The following is an 18,516-nucleotide window of genomic DNA, read 5'->3' on the forward strand; positions in this document are numbered from 1 at the left end:
TTGGAGTGGGCCAGTCTGAACCAAAAAATCCAAGGCCAAATTTTGTTAAACAGTTTACGCTCCCATTTAAACATAACAGAAGTGGAAATTCGTTTTTTTTATTCATTTTTATCATGCTGCTGGTCTTCCCATTTTGAAAACCCCAGGTGTAGATGTGTTAAATTGTTGTTATATTGTTATAAACCGGAATGATGATGTCTGTATTAAAATTAGGGGGGCCCGATCCGATAGTAATCAGTTTGAACCTAGCAGCTACACAACAGTTAAGGACAAAATAGCTAGACATACCTAATGCGTGTCCGTCATTGAACAATATTGCATTCTAAAACAGCACCTTCGTTAATATCAAGAACTATCAGATAATTATAGGTGCATATTACTTACAGACACAAAGTCTGCACGGCAGACGGGTATTAGAAAGTATCCAATAACAAATGTTTCAACGTACTGCATCATCAGCTTAACTTAATGAATTCTTGTGGTCAGGTGGTGTCGCCAAAAAAACAATAATTACCACTCCACTTCAACTTAGACAGCATAAGTCCATTTCAGAGGGTTAATAATAAATAGGTTGTACCATTGTTTTGCATTTTACTAATTTTACTTGATCAAACATTTTATAACATTCCACACTACAAAATTATAAAAGCATGTGATATAATTTTTTCCGATATCAGTTAAACATTGTCTAATATTATTGGCCAATACTCAAAGCTACAAATATTGGTATCATGTCGGAAATAAAGAGGACACCCCAATTTATTATAGGCTAGCATCTAATTTTATAAGATAATGTGTCAAATGTACGCCACATGGGCCGTATCAGGCCCAAAAACAGGTTTAATCTGGCCCGCGGAACGCAAAATGAGTTTGCTAAATATAAAAATGAGCTGCAATTGTTTTATGACATAAACTTCTGTTTTAAATGTGTCCACTGGATGTTGCAATAGCAATTCCAGTGTAAACCACATCACACTGTTAAAAGATGACGTGTCAGCTGACTTTAAGCGCCCTCTGAATTGGCTGCCGCTACACCAATCAGCGCAGGTGCAAGCAATCAGCTGCTCCTGTTGTGGCTGGCAGCAGACCAATGCTGTAGCAATGCAGAGTAAAAAAAAAAATTGTAAATTATCCACTTAACAGATAAAATAACAAAACGGTAAGATGCAAAGACTTAAATCAACATGATCATCATCTTTGTAGTTAAAATTCCGTGCAGCGCTCGCAGTTTATTGACAGCACGATGTGCACTCTGAACTTCATTGTAAAAATGTGTGTTGCTACATTTGTTGTTTGTTCTATTTTATTTTATGCTTAAATCTACCATATTCCCATTGGTTAACTTTATGGTTATGTTACCTTTAATTTGACTATTATGGTGTCATTTTGACAGCTGTTCTGATTATATTATAATTGTAATATTTGAATGATGATAAATGAATGTGTTGTAGCATTTGCGGATGTCACCAATGCTGCGGTTTGAGGAAACACTCGGTTGCTTTTCCAAACACGTCCTGAGAATGCTAAACAGGAAGTGCTGAAAGTTTAATGGCTTTGTAAAAACACTTAGACAAACTCTAAGTTCATTGTGTTCTTCATGGTGTTTTGAAACCGCACCATTGTTTTTCTCAGAAGGTCAACTAACTTGAAGTGTTTTGCCAAGAGGAAAACAATTTTGATGTTGTCTTTATTTTTTAATTATTATACCATGATTTCCCCCCGTGCGGCCCCTGAGCTAAAATGAGTTTACCCACCCCTGTATTACAACATTTGACAATGAACAGAACAACAGGATAATTATAAATAAACAATTTAGAACAAACAAACAAAGATTTGTATCTTGATACTTTTTTTAGTATGGATACTTTTGGCAACCCTAAAGTGTACAATGAAATTCTTCCTTGCCTTTTGTATTATAAATAATATATATATATATATAATTATAAATAATACAAAAGGTAAAAACTAAGTTAATGTACGGTTTGCAGTATAGGCAATACTATACTATAACTGCTATAAAAATAAAACAATTGCAGAAGTAAAATTAACGATGCAGAAAAATAAAATGACGAGTGCAATGATGAGTATAAAGTTTACTTTTTGACTTGTTAAGATTTTTCTTCACCGTTAAGTTGCTAAATCACAGTGTGTGTGCCCTTCACTGGAAATAATCCAATAGATTCAAGAGTAGAACAATATTGACTGTAAATTGATCCGGAGCATCATTGATTAAACAAATATTTGTTTCCTTTTTGATTTGTTGTAATTTTTTTGTTCAGATGGATCAAGCCAAGCAAGATCTGAATCGTAAGGACAGCGACCTTCTGGCTCTCAGGACCAAGTTGGACACTCTGAACAACCAGTTTTCTGACAGCAAACAACATGTGGACGTCCTTAAGGAGTCTCTCACGGCCAAGGAGCAGAGGGCCGCCATCTTGCAGACTGAGGCACTCTTTACCTCCCGTAACTAAATAGCAGTTTGATGGCAACACTTTGCCCTAACCTTTTCTTTTCCACGCGCGCAGGTGGATGCTCTACGCATTCGCCTGGAGGAAAAGGAGTCGCTTCTGTCCAAAAAGAGTAACCAGATATCCGAAATAACGGACGAGAAGAGCACCCAGCACGGCGAGATCAGCGACCTCAAAGACATGCTGGACGTCAAGGAACGCAAAGTCAACGTGCTCCAGAAGAAGGTAAAGTGAGTCCATCAGTGTTTATTTTGAAGTCAGGTCGCTAGAGGGCGCTGTGGGATACGTAATGGAGGAGCCGACTGGCTGCAACATTAGCAAACACTTGATTCCATTAATTCCATGGTAGTTCAACATAAATACAAGTGCAGAAACACAACAAATATTAAAGTCAAGTATATGTAATTATGAGCAGAGTTATGGTTGCCAATCAAGCAGACGGAGAAATTAAAATGTGGATAAGAATGTTAATGAGCTGCCCTCGTTCATTAAATGATGACTTTGTCCTCTTCAAATATAATACAATCAACTTTTGGTTTCCTTCTTGTTCAAGCACATTGTGTACGCAAAAAAAACTATAAATATTATGTAGATACATACTGTGTATATATACTGTATTGCAGTGAAGCCAATTGGCAATGAAACCGCTGTTTCCTCAACTGTATGCATACTCGCCTTCCAACACTTGTCACTTTCAAGAAGTGCAGCCGGGATCAAAGACTCTCGGCTGTTTCAATGTCAGGCGTGTGTGCGTGTGTGTGTCTGTGTGATCCGCTACGTGTGTGTGAGGAGAGCGAGCTGTCAGTCAAGCTGTCAAGCCAACAGTTGATTAATGAGGTGCCCAAAACGCGCACGCACACACACACACACACACACACACACACACACACGCGCACACATACGCAGACGCACATACACACCACCCTCGTCAAAGGTTACACACCGATCTCACGTATTTTTACTCTATTACATCTTTATCAATTTCTCTACATTTATTTAATTAAATTCATGTTTTTAAGCCATGTTTTTAGGTTACTTACTTGCTTATTTACGCAAAAAAGACAACAGCTAATTTCCCTAAATACTTTGGTCCACAACATGTTTTTTATTGGTCATTGCACCGACTGTGTCGTTTGCTTGTTATAACGCTTTCAATATAAACTTAAATTTCTGTTTTTCAACTCTTAATCGGATAATTCTCATATTTAACTAATTAAAATGTGTATTGGTTCATCTAAGACTATTTTATTTTATTTTTGTATAAGGTTCCTAAACTCATTGGAGTAACAGGACTGAAAGTAACATGACTGAGTTTTTAGCATTGAATTATCAAATATAAACTACATTACATTTATGCCAATAGGATGTTGACACTAAACACATTACAGTGATTCTACAAAAAATATATTTTTAAGTAATTTAGTAACAGGACTGTGCTGGGATTTTAATATACAGAAGAAACAGTGAGCCGACTTACTTTTGTTCTTCATGGAATGCAGTGGGCGTGAACGATGCAACTTCCTGTGTGGAGCATGTGACTTGTGGAATATTCCACATTTTCAGAGTGTGGTAACAGGACTGATTGGAAACCCAGAGACAAAACTAAGTGTGAAAATTGATTTGTCCAAAATGCAGAGACAAAACTAAGTGTGAAAATTGATTTGTCCAATTAGTTATTTTGTAAATACATTTAAATTATAGTTGGTATAAGGAGGAACATATGCACACACATATATGTATGTGTATATATGAATGTGTATATGTACTGTATGTGTATATATATATATATATATATATATATATATATATATATATATATATATATATATATATATATATATATATATGTATGTATGTATGTATGTATGTATGTATGTATATATATATATATATATATATATATATATATATATATATATATATATATATATATATATATATATATATATATATACAGTATAAATATGTATATATGCATGTATGTATGTATGTATATATATGTATATATATATATATATATATATATATATATATATATACTTTGTATATATATATACATACATACATTTCTGAAGTATTTACAGTAAATGATTACCCCATATTTCCAATGGATCCTCTTTTTGGTTCGCCCTCCATCAATACCCACCTGCAGCGTCTGTGACCACACTAACTTGACTCGTGGAAAAGACAACAGTTTTGCTTTAAAAGATTACTCTATTGTTGTATTTGTGGCAACAACAACACCTGTAGCGACTAACGTACACACTCTCATTAAACTCTTTTTAATGTCACAGTTCACACAAGCCCCCTCAATAGCTGTCCCAGGCTATGCCTAAAACATTTGGTTTTGGAAGTCCAAAATCAGCATCTCTTCATCCATTGTGTCAACAGGGTGAAATAACGTCTGAAAAATTTGGACAAGTTGACTTAATGTCCATCCTACCCTGTAAGACATTTCAAGGTGTAAAATAGTTTTTTAATTAAAAAACAAAACAAAAACCCAGATCATTTATTTTGTGTCTATGCATGACTTCCTGTCCCGCACAAGTTGATTTTTGTGAAATTGATCTTCCAAAAATAGAAAGGTTTATGTGGTGTAGGACTGTGGACTGGCGGCGCTGTGCCCTCAGTGTAAAAGTGACACATTGACTCGAATGGAAACGTATCTTTTCCTCTGCAGCGTTCAGTACATCATGTCTTAAAAGTAGTTTCAATTATTCTTTTAAATGACATTCAATAAATATCTAATCAGATCAACAGGTAATTTTATCATGCATTTATGAATTTTATTTCCTGGGTACGCAAGTGACACCGATTCTGTAGCGTGGCCCTAAAAGTGTTTTTATGTGTTTTTTGTGCAGATAGAGAATCTCCAGGATCAGCTGAGGGACAAAGACAAGCAGCTGAGCGGCCTTAAGGACAGAATCAAATCTCTGCAGACGGACACGTCCAACACCGACACGGCCCTGGGAACCCTGGAGGAGGCTCTTTCCGAGAAGGTACAGTATGAACCGCCGACCACTCACATGATAGTGGGAAGTCACCCAATAATCACATGCATTATTAATAATCAAATAACTTTAAAAGTGTGTTTTTGTACACACCAGGATGTAAAACCTGGTCACCTTAGTATTTGTATTGAAAATTAGAATGCAAAAAAACCCCTTGTCTTCTTGTCTCTCATAATGATTGTGAACGATAAGCAAAATTACAAAAAAAAAGTGCAGTTCCGCTTTAAGTTGAAGTGGAGTAGTAATTGCTTTTTGTAAACACCTATTTATCACTAATTAATTAAGTTTAGTCACGTTTGTTCCTGTATACTTTCTAACATGCCTCTTCTTTGAAGATTTTGTATGTGTAAGTACAAAACCCAAAACCAGTGAAGCTGGCACGTTGTGTAAATTGTAAATAAAAACAGAATACAATGATTTGCAAATCCTTTTCAACCTATATTCAATTGAATACACTGCAATTGAGAAACGTTGTTATTTTTTGCAAATATTAGCTCAAAGACTGAGCAAGTTAAGGAATGCTCATTAAATAGTTATTTGGAACATCCTGAAGGTGAACAGGCTAATTGGGAACAGGTGGGTGCCATGATTGGGTATAAAAGCAGCTTCCATGAAATGCTCAAACAAGGATGGGGCGAGGGTCACCACTTTGTGAACAAATGCGTGAGCAAATTGTCGAACAGTTTAAGAACAACATTTCTCAACAAGCTATTGCAAGCAATTTAGGGATTTCACCATCTACGATCCGTAATATCATCAAAAGGTTCAGAGAATCTGGAGAAATCACTGCACGTAAGCAGCTAAGCCCGTGACCTTCGATCCCTCAGGCGGTACTGCATCAACAAGCGACATCAGTGTGTAAAGGATATCACCACTTGGGCTCAGGAACACTTCAGAAAACCACTGTCAGTAACTACAGTTGGTCGCTACATCTGTAAGTGCAAGTTAAAACTCTACTATGCAAAGCGAAAGCCATTTATCAACAACACCCAGAAACGCTGCTGGCTTCGCTGGACCCGAGCTCATCTAAGATGGACTGATGCAAAGTGGAAAAGTGTTCTGTGGTCTGACGAGTCCACATTACAAATGTTTTTTGGAAACTGTGGACGTCGTGTCCTCCGGACCAAAGAGGAAAAGAACAACGTTGTAGGCACAAAGTTCAAAAGCCAGCATCTGTGATGGTAGGGGGGTGTATTAGTGCCCAAGGCATGGGTAACTTACACATCTGTGAAGGCGCCATTAATGCTGAAAGGTACATTCAGGTTTTGGAGCAACATATGTTGCCATCCAAGCAACGTCTTTTTCATGTACGCCCCTGCTTATTTCAGCAAGACAATGCCAAGCCACATTCTGCACGTGTTACAACAGCGTGGCTTCGTAGTAAAAGAGTGCGGGTACTAGACTGTAATCCAGACCTGTCTCCCGTTGAAAATGTGTGGCACATTATGAAGCGTAAAATACGACAACGGAGACCCCGGACTGTTGAACAACTTAAGACTTGGACTTAGACAAACTTTATTAATCCACAAGGGAAATTGTTCCACACAGTAACTCAGTTACAAAGGATGGAAAGTATAAAGTAGACTAAAAATGTACCGTAGTAGCAATATAAAATATAACATACAGTATATGTAACATTTACATATTGTATATACAGTATATAATATATACTGATATATTACATTGTTATATTATATTATATTTTTATATAATATACACAATACATAACAAATCCGGTTTACCATGTACAATATTACAGTATATGTAACAGCTGCAGTAAAAAAAAGGGCAGCATAAAATAAAGAGTAGATCCAGCAGAAAATAGACATTATAAACAAAGAGAGGTCGCTAACATAGAAGCAGTCAGGTAATACACAGATACCATCTATTGCTGTATGGAAAGTGATTATACAGCTGGACGGAGTGCGGAATGAAGAAGTTCTTGAATCGAACACTGTGGGAACGAAGCTGAAGGAGCCTGTTGGAGTATGAGCTCCGCTGTCCCTCAATTGTCTGGTGGAGTGGGTGGGCAGGATTGTCCATGATGGCGAGCAGTTTGTCCAGTGTCCTCCTGTCCCTCACTGACACAAACGCCTCCAAAACGTGCCAACTTCACTGGTTTTGGGTTATGTAATATGCAACTATAATTATTTATTTTTTGTTTTTATTGACAAATGTGCTGTTTTAAACTGCAATATTGTTTAATTATTATTATGTATGTCTCGCTTGTTTGCTATTGTGTGTTTAGCTGTTGTGTAACTGGCAGATCCTTGTAGCATAAGCTGCACATGAAGCAAGAATGGGAAATAATTCCACCTGAAAAGCTTCAAAAGTTGGTCTCCTCAGTTCCCAAATGTTTACTGAGTGTTGTTAAAAGGAAAGGCCATGTAACACATTGGTAAACATGCCCCTGTGCCAACTTTTTTGCAATGTGTTGCTGCCATTAAATTCTAAGTTAATGATTATTTGCAAAAAAAATTACGTTTCTCAGTTTGAACATTAAATATCTTGTCTTTGCAGTGTATTCAATTGAATAATAGTTGAAAAGGATTTGCAAATCATTGTATTCTGTTTTTGTTTACGTTTTACACAACGTGCCAACTTCACTGGTTTTGGGTTTCGTAATATGCAACTCTAACTATTCGATATTTGTTTATATTGACAAATGTGCTGTTTTAGACTGCAATATTGTTTAATTATTATTATGTATGTCTCACTTGTGAGCTATTGTGTGTTTAGCTGTTGTGTAACTGGCAGCCCCTTGTAGCATATAATCTACCATGTTTACCTTTTGTAAATGACTTGACTAAAATAGAAGAAAAGACCAACTTTGTGTGCTTATTGGAGGACATTTAGATGTTAAGTTAAGTTAAAGTAAACACGCTGTAGGACTGTTTTTATCGGACATTTTATCGCACACTTCACATGCAAGCATATACTGTATCATCACATTCTTGTTTTTTTTTTTGTTAATATCGGACCAATATCAACATCAGATTGGGACATCCCTTCTTTAAAGTTTGTTTTCTACCATTAACGGGAAGCAGGCCTATTCATTGTTGAGTCACTAATATTCAGAGTGAATGTGTGTGTTGGCAGGTAGAGGTGACCGAAAATCTTCCCAAGCTCCCCTCCTTCTTCTCCTCCTCGTCATTTTTTAATTTAATCTCACACAAACACTGCTTCTTGTTGTGTCTTCAATCTGAACGCTCACTTGAACTGACCGTGGCTGCCTGGTTGATCTAGACGTGTGTGCCAGAACGTATTGTGTGTCTAAAAGAAACACTGTTTATGCTGCTGGAGCTTCCATGCATATTAAGTTTATTGCAACTGTTATGAGTATGGAAATTCAATATGGACCTTTTTTTTTATTGTATTGTGTCGTTTCCTTCTGTTATTCTTTTGCTGAACCCCTCCTCTCTCTGTCCAGGAGCGCACCATAGAACGACTGAAAGAGCAGCGGGAGAAGGAGGAAAGAGAGAAAGGCGATGAGATGGAGTCTACCAAAAAGGAGCTGAAGGATCTGAGAGCGAAAGTTTCCCAGATGCAGGCTGACCTTGCAGAGCGTGAGGTAGAGGACACATACATCAACACTATCTCTCCTTCTCTGACTGATCTATCGCCGTAGAACACATCCTCTATCCTGCCAAGGTCCTTGGTGCTGAAGGACCGCAATGATAAAACACTCACGTCTCCTTGACAACATAATATAGGACCCACAAAAGCAAAGCGCGCCTTGTCGTGGCCTCTGTGCAGGCGCCCATTTGTGGGGGGGAACAGGCAGAGAGTGACGAGGCAGTTTCCTGCGCTCTTGATTAACAAACCGAAGAAGTTTAACGAAGGAAAACACATTAACAAGAGCACTCAAAGGCAAGGACCCCCGCCAAAGCTTTAAAGATTTTGTCCACCCTCAAGTCGATTTGGAATTTTAATAGCTTTCAACCACATTCATGAGATTATAGTAGGATCTTCCAAAGCACAAGAAAATGCTATTTAGTTTGATTGTTCAATGTTCAATGTGTCATGAGTTAGTTTGAGCTGCTCTATGTCACACACGCCACAAACAGCTCGCAGATGTTAGCAATAGTGGTTAAAAAGAACAACAAATACCTACCTATATTTGTCACAGTTGCAATATTAAACCTAGTAAAATTAACCTTCATTAGATGACTGGGGTTATTAGCTGTCAATCACGGAAGAGGGTGTGATTAAAGCCAGTTGAAATGTGAGCCACCTACCCTTGACATACAGCGGATTTGAAAATGTTCATTATATTCTTCATCCCAATAAGTTTTTTTCTACACATGCTTTTTAAATATAAATTCATATTTTATTTCCAATATCAGTGAAATAACACCTGGTAGATACAAAGTTAAGAGTAGTGGTAACAAAGGGTATATTATTCCTTTGATTGATCCATTGATTGACGCTTCATTCATCAAACGCTGTCTATGTTATTTGCTAACTTGCTAACAACCCTTGAGAAACCTTTTTAATGGTTGCATCTCTCTACAGTGGATCTGGAGTGTATTTACAGCGCTTCACTTTTTCCACATTTTGTTATGTTACAGCCTTACCAAAAATGTAATATATTAATTTTTGTCTTTTTAAATTCTACAAACAATACCCCATAATAACAATGTGAAAATGTTTTATTTTTTGCAAAATTATTAGAAATAAAAAACTGAAAAAATCACAAGTATTCACAGCCTTTGCTCAATACTGCTCAACACCTTTAGCAGCAATTACAGCCTTATGTATTTTTGAATGGGAAGCCACACGCGTGACACACCTATCTTTGGGTAGTTTTGCCCATTCCTTGTTGCAGTACCTCTTAAGCTCCATCAGATTGGATGAGAAGCTTTGGTTTTCATCTAGGATGTCTCTGTACATTGCTGCATTCGTTCCTTCTATCCTGACTAGTCTCCCAGTTCTTGCTGCTGAAAAACATCCCCACAGCATGATGCTGCCACCACCATGCTTAACAGTAGGGATGGTATTGGCCTGGTGATGAGCAGTGCCTGGTTTCCTCCAAACATGATGCCTGGCATCCATGCCAATGAGTTCAATTTCTGTCTCATCAGACCAGAGAATTTTGTTTCTAATGGTCTGAGAGTCTTTCAGGTGCATTTTGGCAAAACAAATTTTAAGAAATGGTTTCTGTCTGGCCATGATCCCATATAGGCCTGATTGGTGTATTGCTGCAGAGATGGTTGTCCTTCTGGAAGGATCTCCTCTCTCTACAGAAGAATGCTGTAGTTCTGACAGAGTGACCATCGGGTTCCTGGTCACCTCCCTAAAATGAATACAGCAATGTACAGAGACATCCTGGATAAAAACCAACACTTCCCATCCAATCTAATGGCGCTTTAGAGGTGCTGCAAAGAGGAATGGGAAAAGAGGAATGCATGTAACTACCCAAGGGTGTGCCAAGATTTTGGCATCGTTTTCAAAAATACTAGAGGCTGTGATTGCTCCCAAAGGTGCATCAACAAAGGATCGAGCAAAGGCTGTGATTTTTAAGTTTTTTTACTTTTAATACATTTGCAAAACAAACAAAAAATCAAACCCTTTTACATTGTCATTATGGGGTATTGTCTGTAAAATTTTGAGAACAAAATTAAATGTATTCCATTTTGGGATAAGGCTCTCAGTAACAAAATGTGAAAAAAGAGAAGCACAGTGAATAGTTTCCGGATGCGTGCGAGTGACCGGAAGAAAAGATTTGCCTCGTTTTGGTACCACCTGTTGGTTTGCATGTCTAAATATTGAAGTAACTCTCCCAAATATAAGACAAATCTATATTTTTCAGACTTTCTTCGGCAGAAAAAATCTGGTGTCATATATGTATGTGTGATTGGTCGTAAGAGGAGCTCTGCCTTGTTTCGTTTTGGCGCCACCTGTTGGTTAATATGTCTAAATATTGAAATAAGTCTCCCAGATATAAGACAAATCGTCTCCTTTAAACTTCATTCTGAGGGGAAAAAAACCTGTCTCATATACATACTGTATGTGTGTGAGTGGCTGGATGAAAAGCTCTGACTCGCATGAGGCAAAGTCATTTGGTACCACCTGCTGATCCAGTATATAAGACTGTAGACACGGAATAGAAGACAACCTGTCTTTTCCAGACTTGTTTGTGAAGAAAAAAAAACATGTAGCACACCAAGCAAAAATAGAGTCAGCAAAGGACAAAGTCATGATGTAAATATTCACAATAGTGCTGCTCCACCCACAGCTAAAACGCGCACATTAACTGCATTGTTGTGAAAATGCCTTTTACTTTACGCCTCCTCTGGCTACTTTTAGTGCCTTTTGTGGGCTCATAAACGCTGTTAATGTCCTCTTGTAAGCCTCCAGATAGACACGGAAGAACCTGCAGAGAAAATAAGCATTCCTCCTCCACCTCCACCATGCAGCTAAACACAAACCTAAATATAATGAGAGTACGCTCAGTCAAGTGTAAAATTATAACCCTCCTGTTCTGTCCTCGTTGGCTACTTGCAAAGAGGAAAAGGGAGATGGACTTCACGCTTGGAAAAATTTTGTGGGAAAAAAAGAGACGCAGGTCATGGGAAAAAGTTTCAAAGAGCATTGTGATGATGAGTCATGCTCTTGTGTTTTAAGGAATACCTCCAAGGATAAAAAGAGAAGTTGATTTGGATTTTCACCAACTTTGCATTTTTGAATGATAGTTGTAGTCCAATTGTGCTCAAAATAATCAGTTTGACTTTATTCTTTGGCCATTTCCCTCGCAGGCGTGTGTTTTGGACCTAAAAGAGAAGGCATCCTCCCTGGCCTCTTCGGCTCTGAAGAAGGACAACCGTCTGAAGAGTCTGGAGATTGGTCTGGAGAAAAAAAAGGAAGAGTGTGTCAAACTGGAAAACCAGTTGAAAAAGGTCAGTGGTTGGAACCGCATCAAAGTATGCACTTTACAGCATTGATCCTTCACTTTTATGAGTCCAAAATTCTGGCTCAGAACTCAGAATAATCAAATTAAGGATGCGCCGATCGATTGGCCATCCAACAGTATCGATGGATTTTTGTGGAAAAAGTACTTGATCGGCCAATGCCAGTTGTCTTTCAATGCCGATCACAATAAAAAAAAACAATCCCTTTTGGCTGATACTTCATTAAATTTTTATCCGTTAACAAGGGATGTACTGTTAATCGAGTTCCGGTAATTTCTGAGAGGACTGTTAAAATTCTGGACAAATGATCCGGCTATCTTTTTTTTCAAATTCCAGTTGACCGTCGTAATTATGAAACGCTGTCACATTCACTTCAGCTGCCGCTGCTACGCATAGAGGATCAGCTTGGAATAATCACAAATAAGGAAGCAACGCCACACGAAAGTGTGTAACGCAACAATATTTCCTCTTTAAAAGTCCCTCAAAGCTACGCTGCTAATAAGAGTTAGTGTCAGTTTGAAGTAAACACGCTTTACTCACGACAATATTAATCCACTCCAAAAAGTAAAACATTTAAAGTAATATAATAATCCATAAAGTTGCTTTGAAGCAATGTAGCACCTGCTGACAGGTCTCTGGTTGCCATCACTTCATCGCACAGCGTTTGCGTGGCATTAAACACAAAAATGTGTTGCGGTTTGTTCTGTCTCTTGACTCTACAAACTGAACTATCCAGCATTACCCTTCCTTACAGAGTCTTTTTGTTTGTATGGTACATAATACACAGACACATACATCAATAGCTGTCAACACTCAATATGGACCCCGACTTAAACAAGTTGAAAAACTTATTCGGGTGTTACCATTTAGTGGTCAATTGTACGGAATATGTACTTCACTGTGCAACCTACTAATAAAAGTCTCAATCAATCAATCAATCCAGTCCGTCACTCAAATACGTCCGTGTGCAACATAAACACAAATAATTCCTATAGTTACAACTAGAGATGTCCGATAATATCGGACTGCCGATATTATCGGCCGATAAATGCTTAAATAAATGTAATATCAGAAATTATCGGCATCGGTTTCAAAAAGTAACATTTATGACTTTTTAAAACGCCGCTGTACGGAGTGGTACACGGATGTAGGGAGAAGTACAGAGCGCCAATAAACCTTAAAGGCACTGCCTTTGCGTGCCAGCCAAATCACATAATATCTACGGCTTTTCACACACACAAGCGAATGCAAATCATACTTGGTCAACAGCCATACAGGTCACACTGAGGGTGGACGTATAAACAACTTTAACACTGTTACAAATATGCGCCACACTGTGAACCCACACCAAACAAGAATGACAAACACATTTCGGGAGAACATCCGCTCCGCACCGTAACACAACATAAACACAACAGAACAAATACCCAGAACCCCCTTGCGGCACTAACTCTTCTGGGACGCTACAATATACACCCCCCGCTACACCCCCCCCCCTCACACACCTCAATCACACCCACCTCAACCTCCTCATGCTCTCTCAGGGAGAGCATGTCCCAAATTCGAAGCTGCTGTTTTGAGGCATGTTAAAAAAAATAATGCACTTTGTGACTTCAATAATAAATATGGCAGTGCCATGTTGCCATTTTTTTTCATAACTTGAGTTGATTTATTTTGGAAAACCTTGTTACATTGTTTAATGCATCCAGCGGGTCATCACAACAAAATTAAGCATATCCATCCATCCATTTTCTACCGCTTATTCTCTTCGGGGGCACGGGGGGCGCTGGATCTCAGCTACAATCGGGCGGAAGGCGGGGTACACCCTGGACAAGTCACTACCTCATCGCAGGGCCAACACAGATAGACAGACAACATTCACACTCACATTCACACACTAGGGCCAATTTAGAGTTGCCAATCAACCTAAGCATAATAATGTGTTAATTCCACGACTGTATATATCGGTATCGGTTGATATCGGAATCGGTAACTAAGAGTTGGACAATATCGGATATCGGAAAAAAAGCCATTATCGGGCATCTCTAGTTACAACATGCACACCCACCTAACATGCAAATTGATTGTAGTGGTTTATTTTCTATATTTCATATGATATAGCATGTAAAAAATCTGTGCTCTGCACATGAATGCCTTAAATAAATATTATTTTCAGCTGAGTGTAACTGTAAGGAATAGAAACACAGTGATGGATTTGTGTGGTCTTTACAAGATGATGACATAACTGCATTTCTCCTTGCACTGCACACATAGTTGGCTTGTTTAAGACTTAAAAAGCAGGTTGTTGATAAAATATTTTCTTGCTGTGAAGTGAATTGTTTTGTTCTCTGGAGACGCAAAGTGCTTTACATAGTGAAGCCCATTATCTACATCTTTAAGCTACATTTAAACCAGCGTGGGTGGCACTGAGAGCAGGTGGGTAAAGTGTCTTGCCAAAAGACACAACAGCAGTGACTAGTTGCTGACACGGCTGCTCTACCAACCAAGCCACGCCCCCCGCCCCATGAGATGCTGTGAGATGCGTGTACAATTGATAACGGGTAGATGTTACACGATGTTGGTAATGTACTTTGTAATCTTGTTCTAAAAAAAAAGAGAGACATTTTTCACATCTTTTTTTCTTTTTTTTTACACCAATTACATATAGTAGGGGTGGCGTGGCGAAGTTGGTAGAGTGGCCGTGCCAGCAATCGGAGGGTTGCTGGTTACTGGGGTTCAATCCCCACCTTCTACCTTCCTAGTCACGTCCGTTGTGTCCTTGGGCAAGACACTTCACCCTTGCTCCTGATGGCTGCTGGTTAGCGCCTTGCATGGCAGCTCCCGCCATCAGTGTGTGAATGTGTGTGAATGGGTGAATGTGGGAATACTGTCAAAGCGCTTTGAGTACCTTGAAGGTAGAAAAGCGCTATACAAGTATAACCCATTTATCATTATCATTTATTACGATAAATACCGATATCGATATTGGTATCCATACCGATGAAATCTTAACGTTATACATCCCTACTGTTAACTGACAGAGGCAGGCTGCAGCTAACCGTGTGGAGCTGGTTCCCTAAATTAGTAATACTTACCTTCATTGTGGCAAATAAACTACATTTCTTAGTATCTTAAGTTCCATTGTCAAGAGGACGGACGGGAACAAGACGGGAGCAGGCATGTTGATCACTAAGCTAGCTGCTAAGCTAACTTGAAACATGAGAATAAATAAGTGCTTAGTAAACTTTAAGAAGTGTAGATGGAAGCGCCTTACAAAAGAAAGTAAACAGATATTAATATGAAGTTAACAAGTACATTAAAAAGAGTTGTTAGCTATCAAACTGTCTGTACTGTTAGTGGGAATGTTGTGTGTGATCTACTAAGACTGCGTGTACAATTGATAATGAGTACAGACCGCCGTATTTTGCGTGTACTACTGGCTGTTACAATGGAGACACTCATTTACTGCCCATTCACGTTATTTTGTTATGTGTGCGATGTTGTTGCACACATCTCTAACTTTCAGTACCGTTTCTGCAATATAGAATCACAGTTTATAAACTATTTTTAGCGCGCTAATGGCGCGCTCTGCAGGGAGGCAGTGGACCAACACAGAGTACATTGATAATTGTATACTAAGGTTAAATATCGCAATAGTTCACCATATTGAGATATTGTCATACTCCTCTAGTGCAGTGGTCCCCAACCTTTTTGTAACTGCGGACCGGTCAACGCTTGAAAATTGTTCGGGAGGTTTATGGTATTTTTTTAATTTATTTTATTTTATTTTTAAATTATTTTTTTTTGTCATGAAAAAATACAATCATGTGTGCTTACGGACTGTATCCCTGCAGACTGTATTGATATATATTGATATATAATGTAGGAACCAGAAATATTAATAACAGAAAGAAACAACCCTTTTGTGCGAATGAGTGGGAATGAGTATAAATGGGGGAGGGAGGTTTTTTGGGTTGGTGCACTAATTGTAAGTGTATTTTGTGTTTTTTATGTTGATTTAATTAAAAAAAATAAAAAATTCAAAAAAAATGTTTTTTTTGTTTTTTTTTATTTTTTGTGCGGCTCGATACCAATCGATCCACGGACCGGTACCGGGCCGTGGCCCGGTGGTTGGGGACCACTGCTCTAGTGTATACAAGTTGAACCGCCCACCTTCGCAAACATATTTTCCTCTGATTTCAGATCAACAGTTGGAATTAAAGTGACTGATGTTACACATTGAGTAGTTCCAGCTCCAATAACACTCCCCTTCTCTCTTTAATGGCCATATATTTGCTTGCGACAAAGAAAGATAACAAGTTAAATAGTCGAGGAGAGTTGTAGTTTCTCTGTGAAGTCAAACAAAGCTACAGAAGCTGTGGTGTCAAATGTGAACCAGGGACATTTGCTAGGGCACTCAAAAAGATTATTCACGGTTGGCAAGTCTGTGGTTGTATGTTATTAAATAAAAGAAAGAACACTCGTTCCAAAAAGATTATACATTTACATTTAAATGCATAAAATGAAATCTATTTATAAATGTCTTTTGATGTTTCAATACATATGTTAATATTTTTGGAAGTGTTATTTTCTGCTATACGACATATCTGCTGTTTCTCTCCTCTCCTCTTCTTAATTGTTGGTCTCTTTGTATTAGCAAAGATGCAAAACAGACTCCAAACTAGCGCCTCTGTGCACGCTTTGATTGACACTTTGCGCGTGGGACCGCGGTCCTTGTTGTTTTTTCGTCTTTTTTTATTTGTCTTTCCCGTCTTTTCGCAGGCAGATCTGAACATTATGCCGTCACACACCCAAACATTGACTCTCCACATAAAGATCTGTAGAAACGCTTGCGCACTTCCAAAACTAATAGGGTTCATAATTTGTGCAGTCAAGACTGTCTCACACACACACACACACACACACGCACATGCGCGCGCGCACATATATATAAATTATACACATCCCAAGAGCAACATTTGCTTCTGGGAAACACTCACAGCTGTTATAACCGCTGCTTCTACCTTTTTTTTTTCTTTGTTTTATTTAATTTAGCACTTTTTTTTTGTCTCTTTGACTGTGGTTTATGGTCAGCTTATAAATCTGACATTCTTTGTAACTTCCAAATTATTTTAGCATTATGATATCTTTGCACATCAGATAATGTATCTACATATGATCTTTTGTTGTGAAGAATCTTAATTGAATTGTATTTTCTGCTTGGTTAAGCTTTCACACAACTCATTGTTTCCAAGCCTCAACAATTTACGCTCATTCATTTGCCTCACAGGCTCAGAGTGCGGCCGTGGAGTCTGCGACCAGCACTGAACTCTCGGAACGAATCTCTCGCCTGGAGCAGGAAGTGAGCCGTCACAAAGAAGATGCTGGGAAGGCTCAGTCCGAGGTGGAGCGCCTCCTCGACATCCTCAGGGAGATGGAGAACGAGAAGAACGACAAGGAGAAAAAGATCCATGAGCTGGAGAGGTGAGAGCGGGTGGGGGAATCAATACAATTCAGAAAGTCAGCCCCTCAGCTAAATCAAATGTCGTTTCTGCTTTAAATCAGAATTTCATCTTTTACATTCTCCTTCACTTTCTGCTGGAGTCTAAAATAATCTTCTTTAATGTGACAATTCATTCGTTAATGCTTCTTCTCTTGTCTCCCTTATTCATTTGGGCCTTATTATACCTGTCTCTTCATGTTGTGCATCACACCTTACTTAATTGTGTGTGTCGACATGTTGTGCATTTACAACACACACACACGCACACACACATCAGAAAGCCCTCTGCTTCTCATCTGTGGCATTCTCAGCCGTCGCGAAAGCAGGCCCCTCCCCTGTCTGCCTCTCAGCAGCCAATGGGGGGCCTGGTGTGGGACTACCTTGGCACGTGAGTGGCTGAAGGCTCCTGTCAATCCATCATATTGTTGCACGTACAAAACAACTTCAGTGTGGACATGAGAGCATCCACGCCCATGTGGAAAAGGTTCCCTCCCATGCATCACTCATTAAAACAACATCAAGTGAAGTAGAAAGGCACTTTTTCCACATGGGACACAGCTGTGTTCACTAATGTGTTGCAGCATCGCAGTTAAAAATATTGTGAGTGTTCTCGAAAGGGAGAA

The 18,516-nt window shown here is 38.6% G+C and overlaps 1 protein-coding gene across 19 annotated transcripts in view; it reads left to right on the top strand.

Annotated features, from left to right (window-relative positions):
- Window positions 1-18,516, top strand: part of LOC133661622 (ELKS/Rab6-interacting/CAST family member 1-like) — a 144,035-nt gene that overhangs the window by 43,712 nt on the left and 81,807 nt on the right. For all 19 annotated transcript variants that reach the window (XR_009827969.1, XR_009827970.1, XR_009827971.1 and 16 more), the window contains 6 exons: window positions 2,280-2,447; window positions 2,526-2,693; window positions 5,330-5,467; window positions 8,910-9,050; window positions 12,238-12,378; window positions 17,681-17,874. Coding sequence is in view for 15 of the 19 variants with exons in the window: in XM_062064962.1 (XP_061920946.1) it covers window positions 2,280-2,447; window positions 2,526-2,693; window positions 5,330-5,467; window positions 8,910-9,050; window positions 12,238-12,378; window positions 17,681-17,874 (950 nt within the window). In the remaining 4 variants the exon portion in view is untranslated. The remainder of the gene's footprint in view (window positions 1-2,279; window positions 2,448-2,525; window positions 2,694-5,329; window positions 5,468-8,909; window positions 9,051-12,237; window positions 12,379-17,680; window positions 17,875-18,516) is intronic.

The sequence above is a fragment of the Entelurus aequoreus genome, linkage group LG12 (assembly GCF_033978785.1).
Source record: "Entelurus aequoreus isolate RoL-2023_Sb linkage group LG12, RoL_Eaeq_v1.1, whole genome shotgun sequence".
In the NCBI taxonomy this organism is placed as follows: Eukaryota; Metazoa; Chordata; class Actinopteri; order Syngnathiformes; family Syngnathidae; genus Entelurus; species Entelurus aequoreus.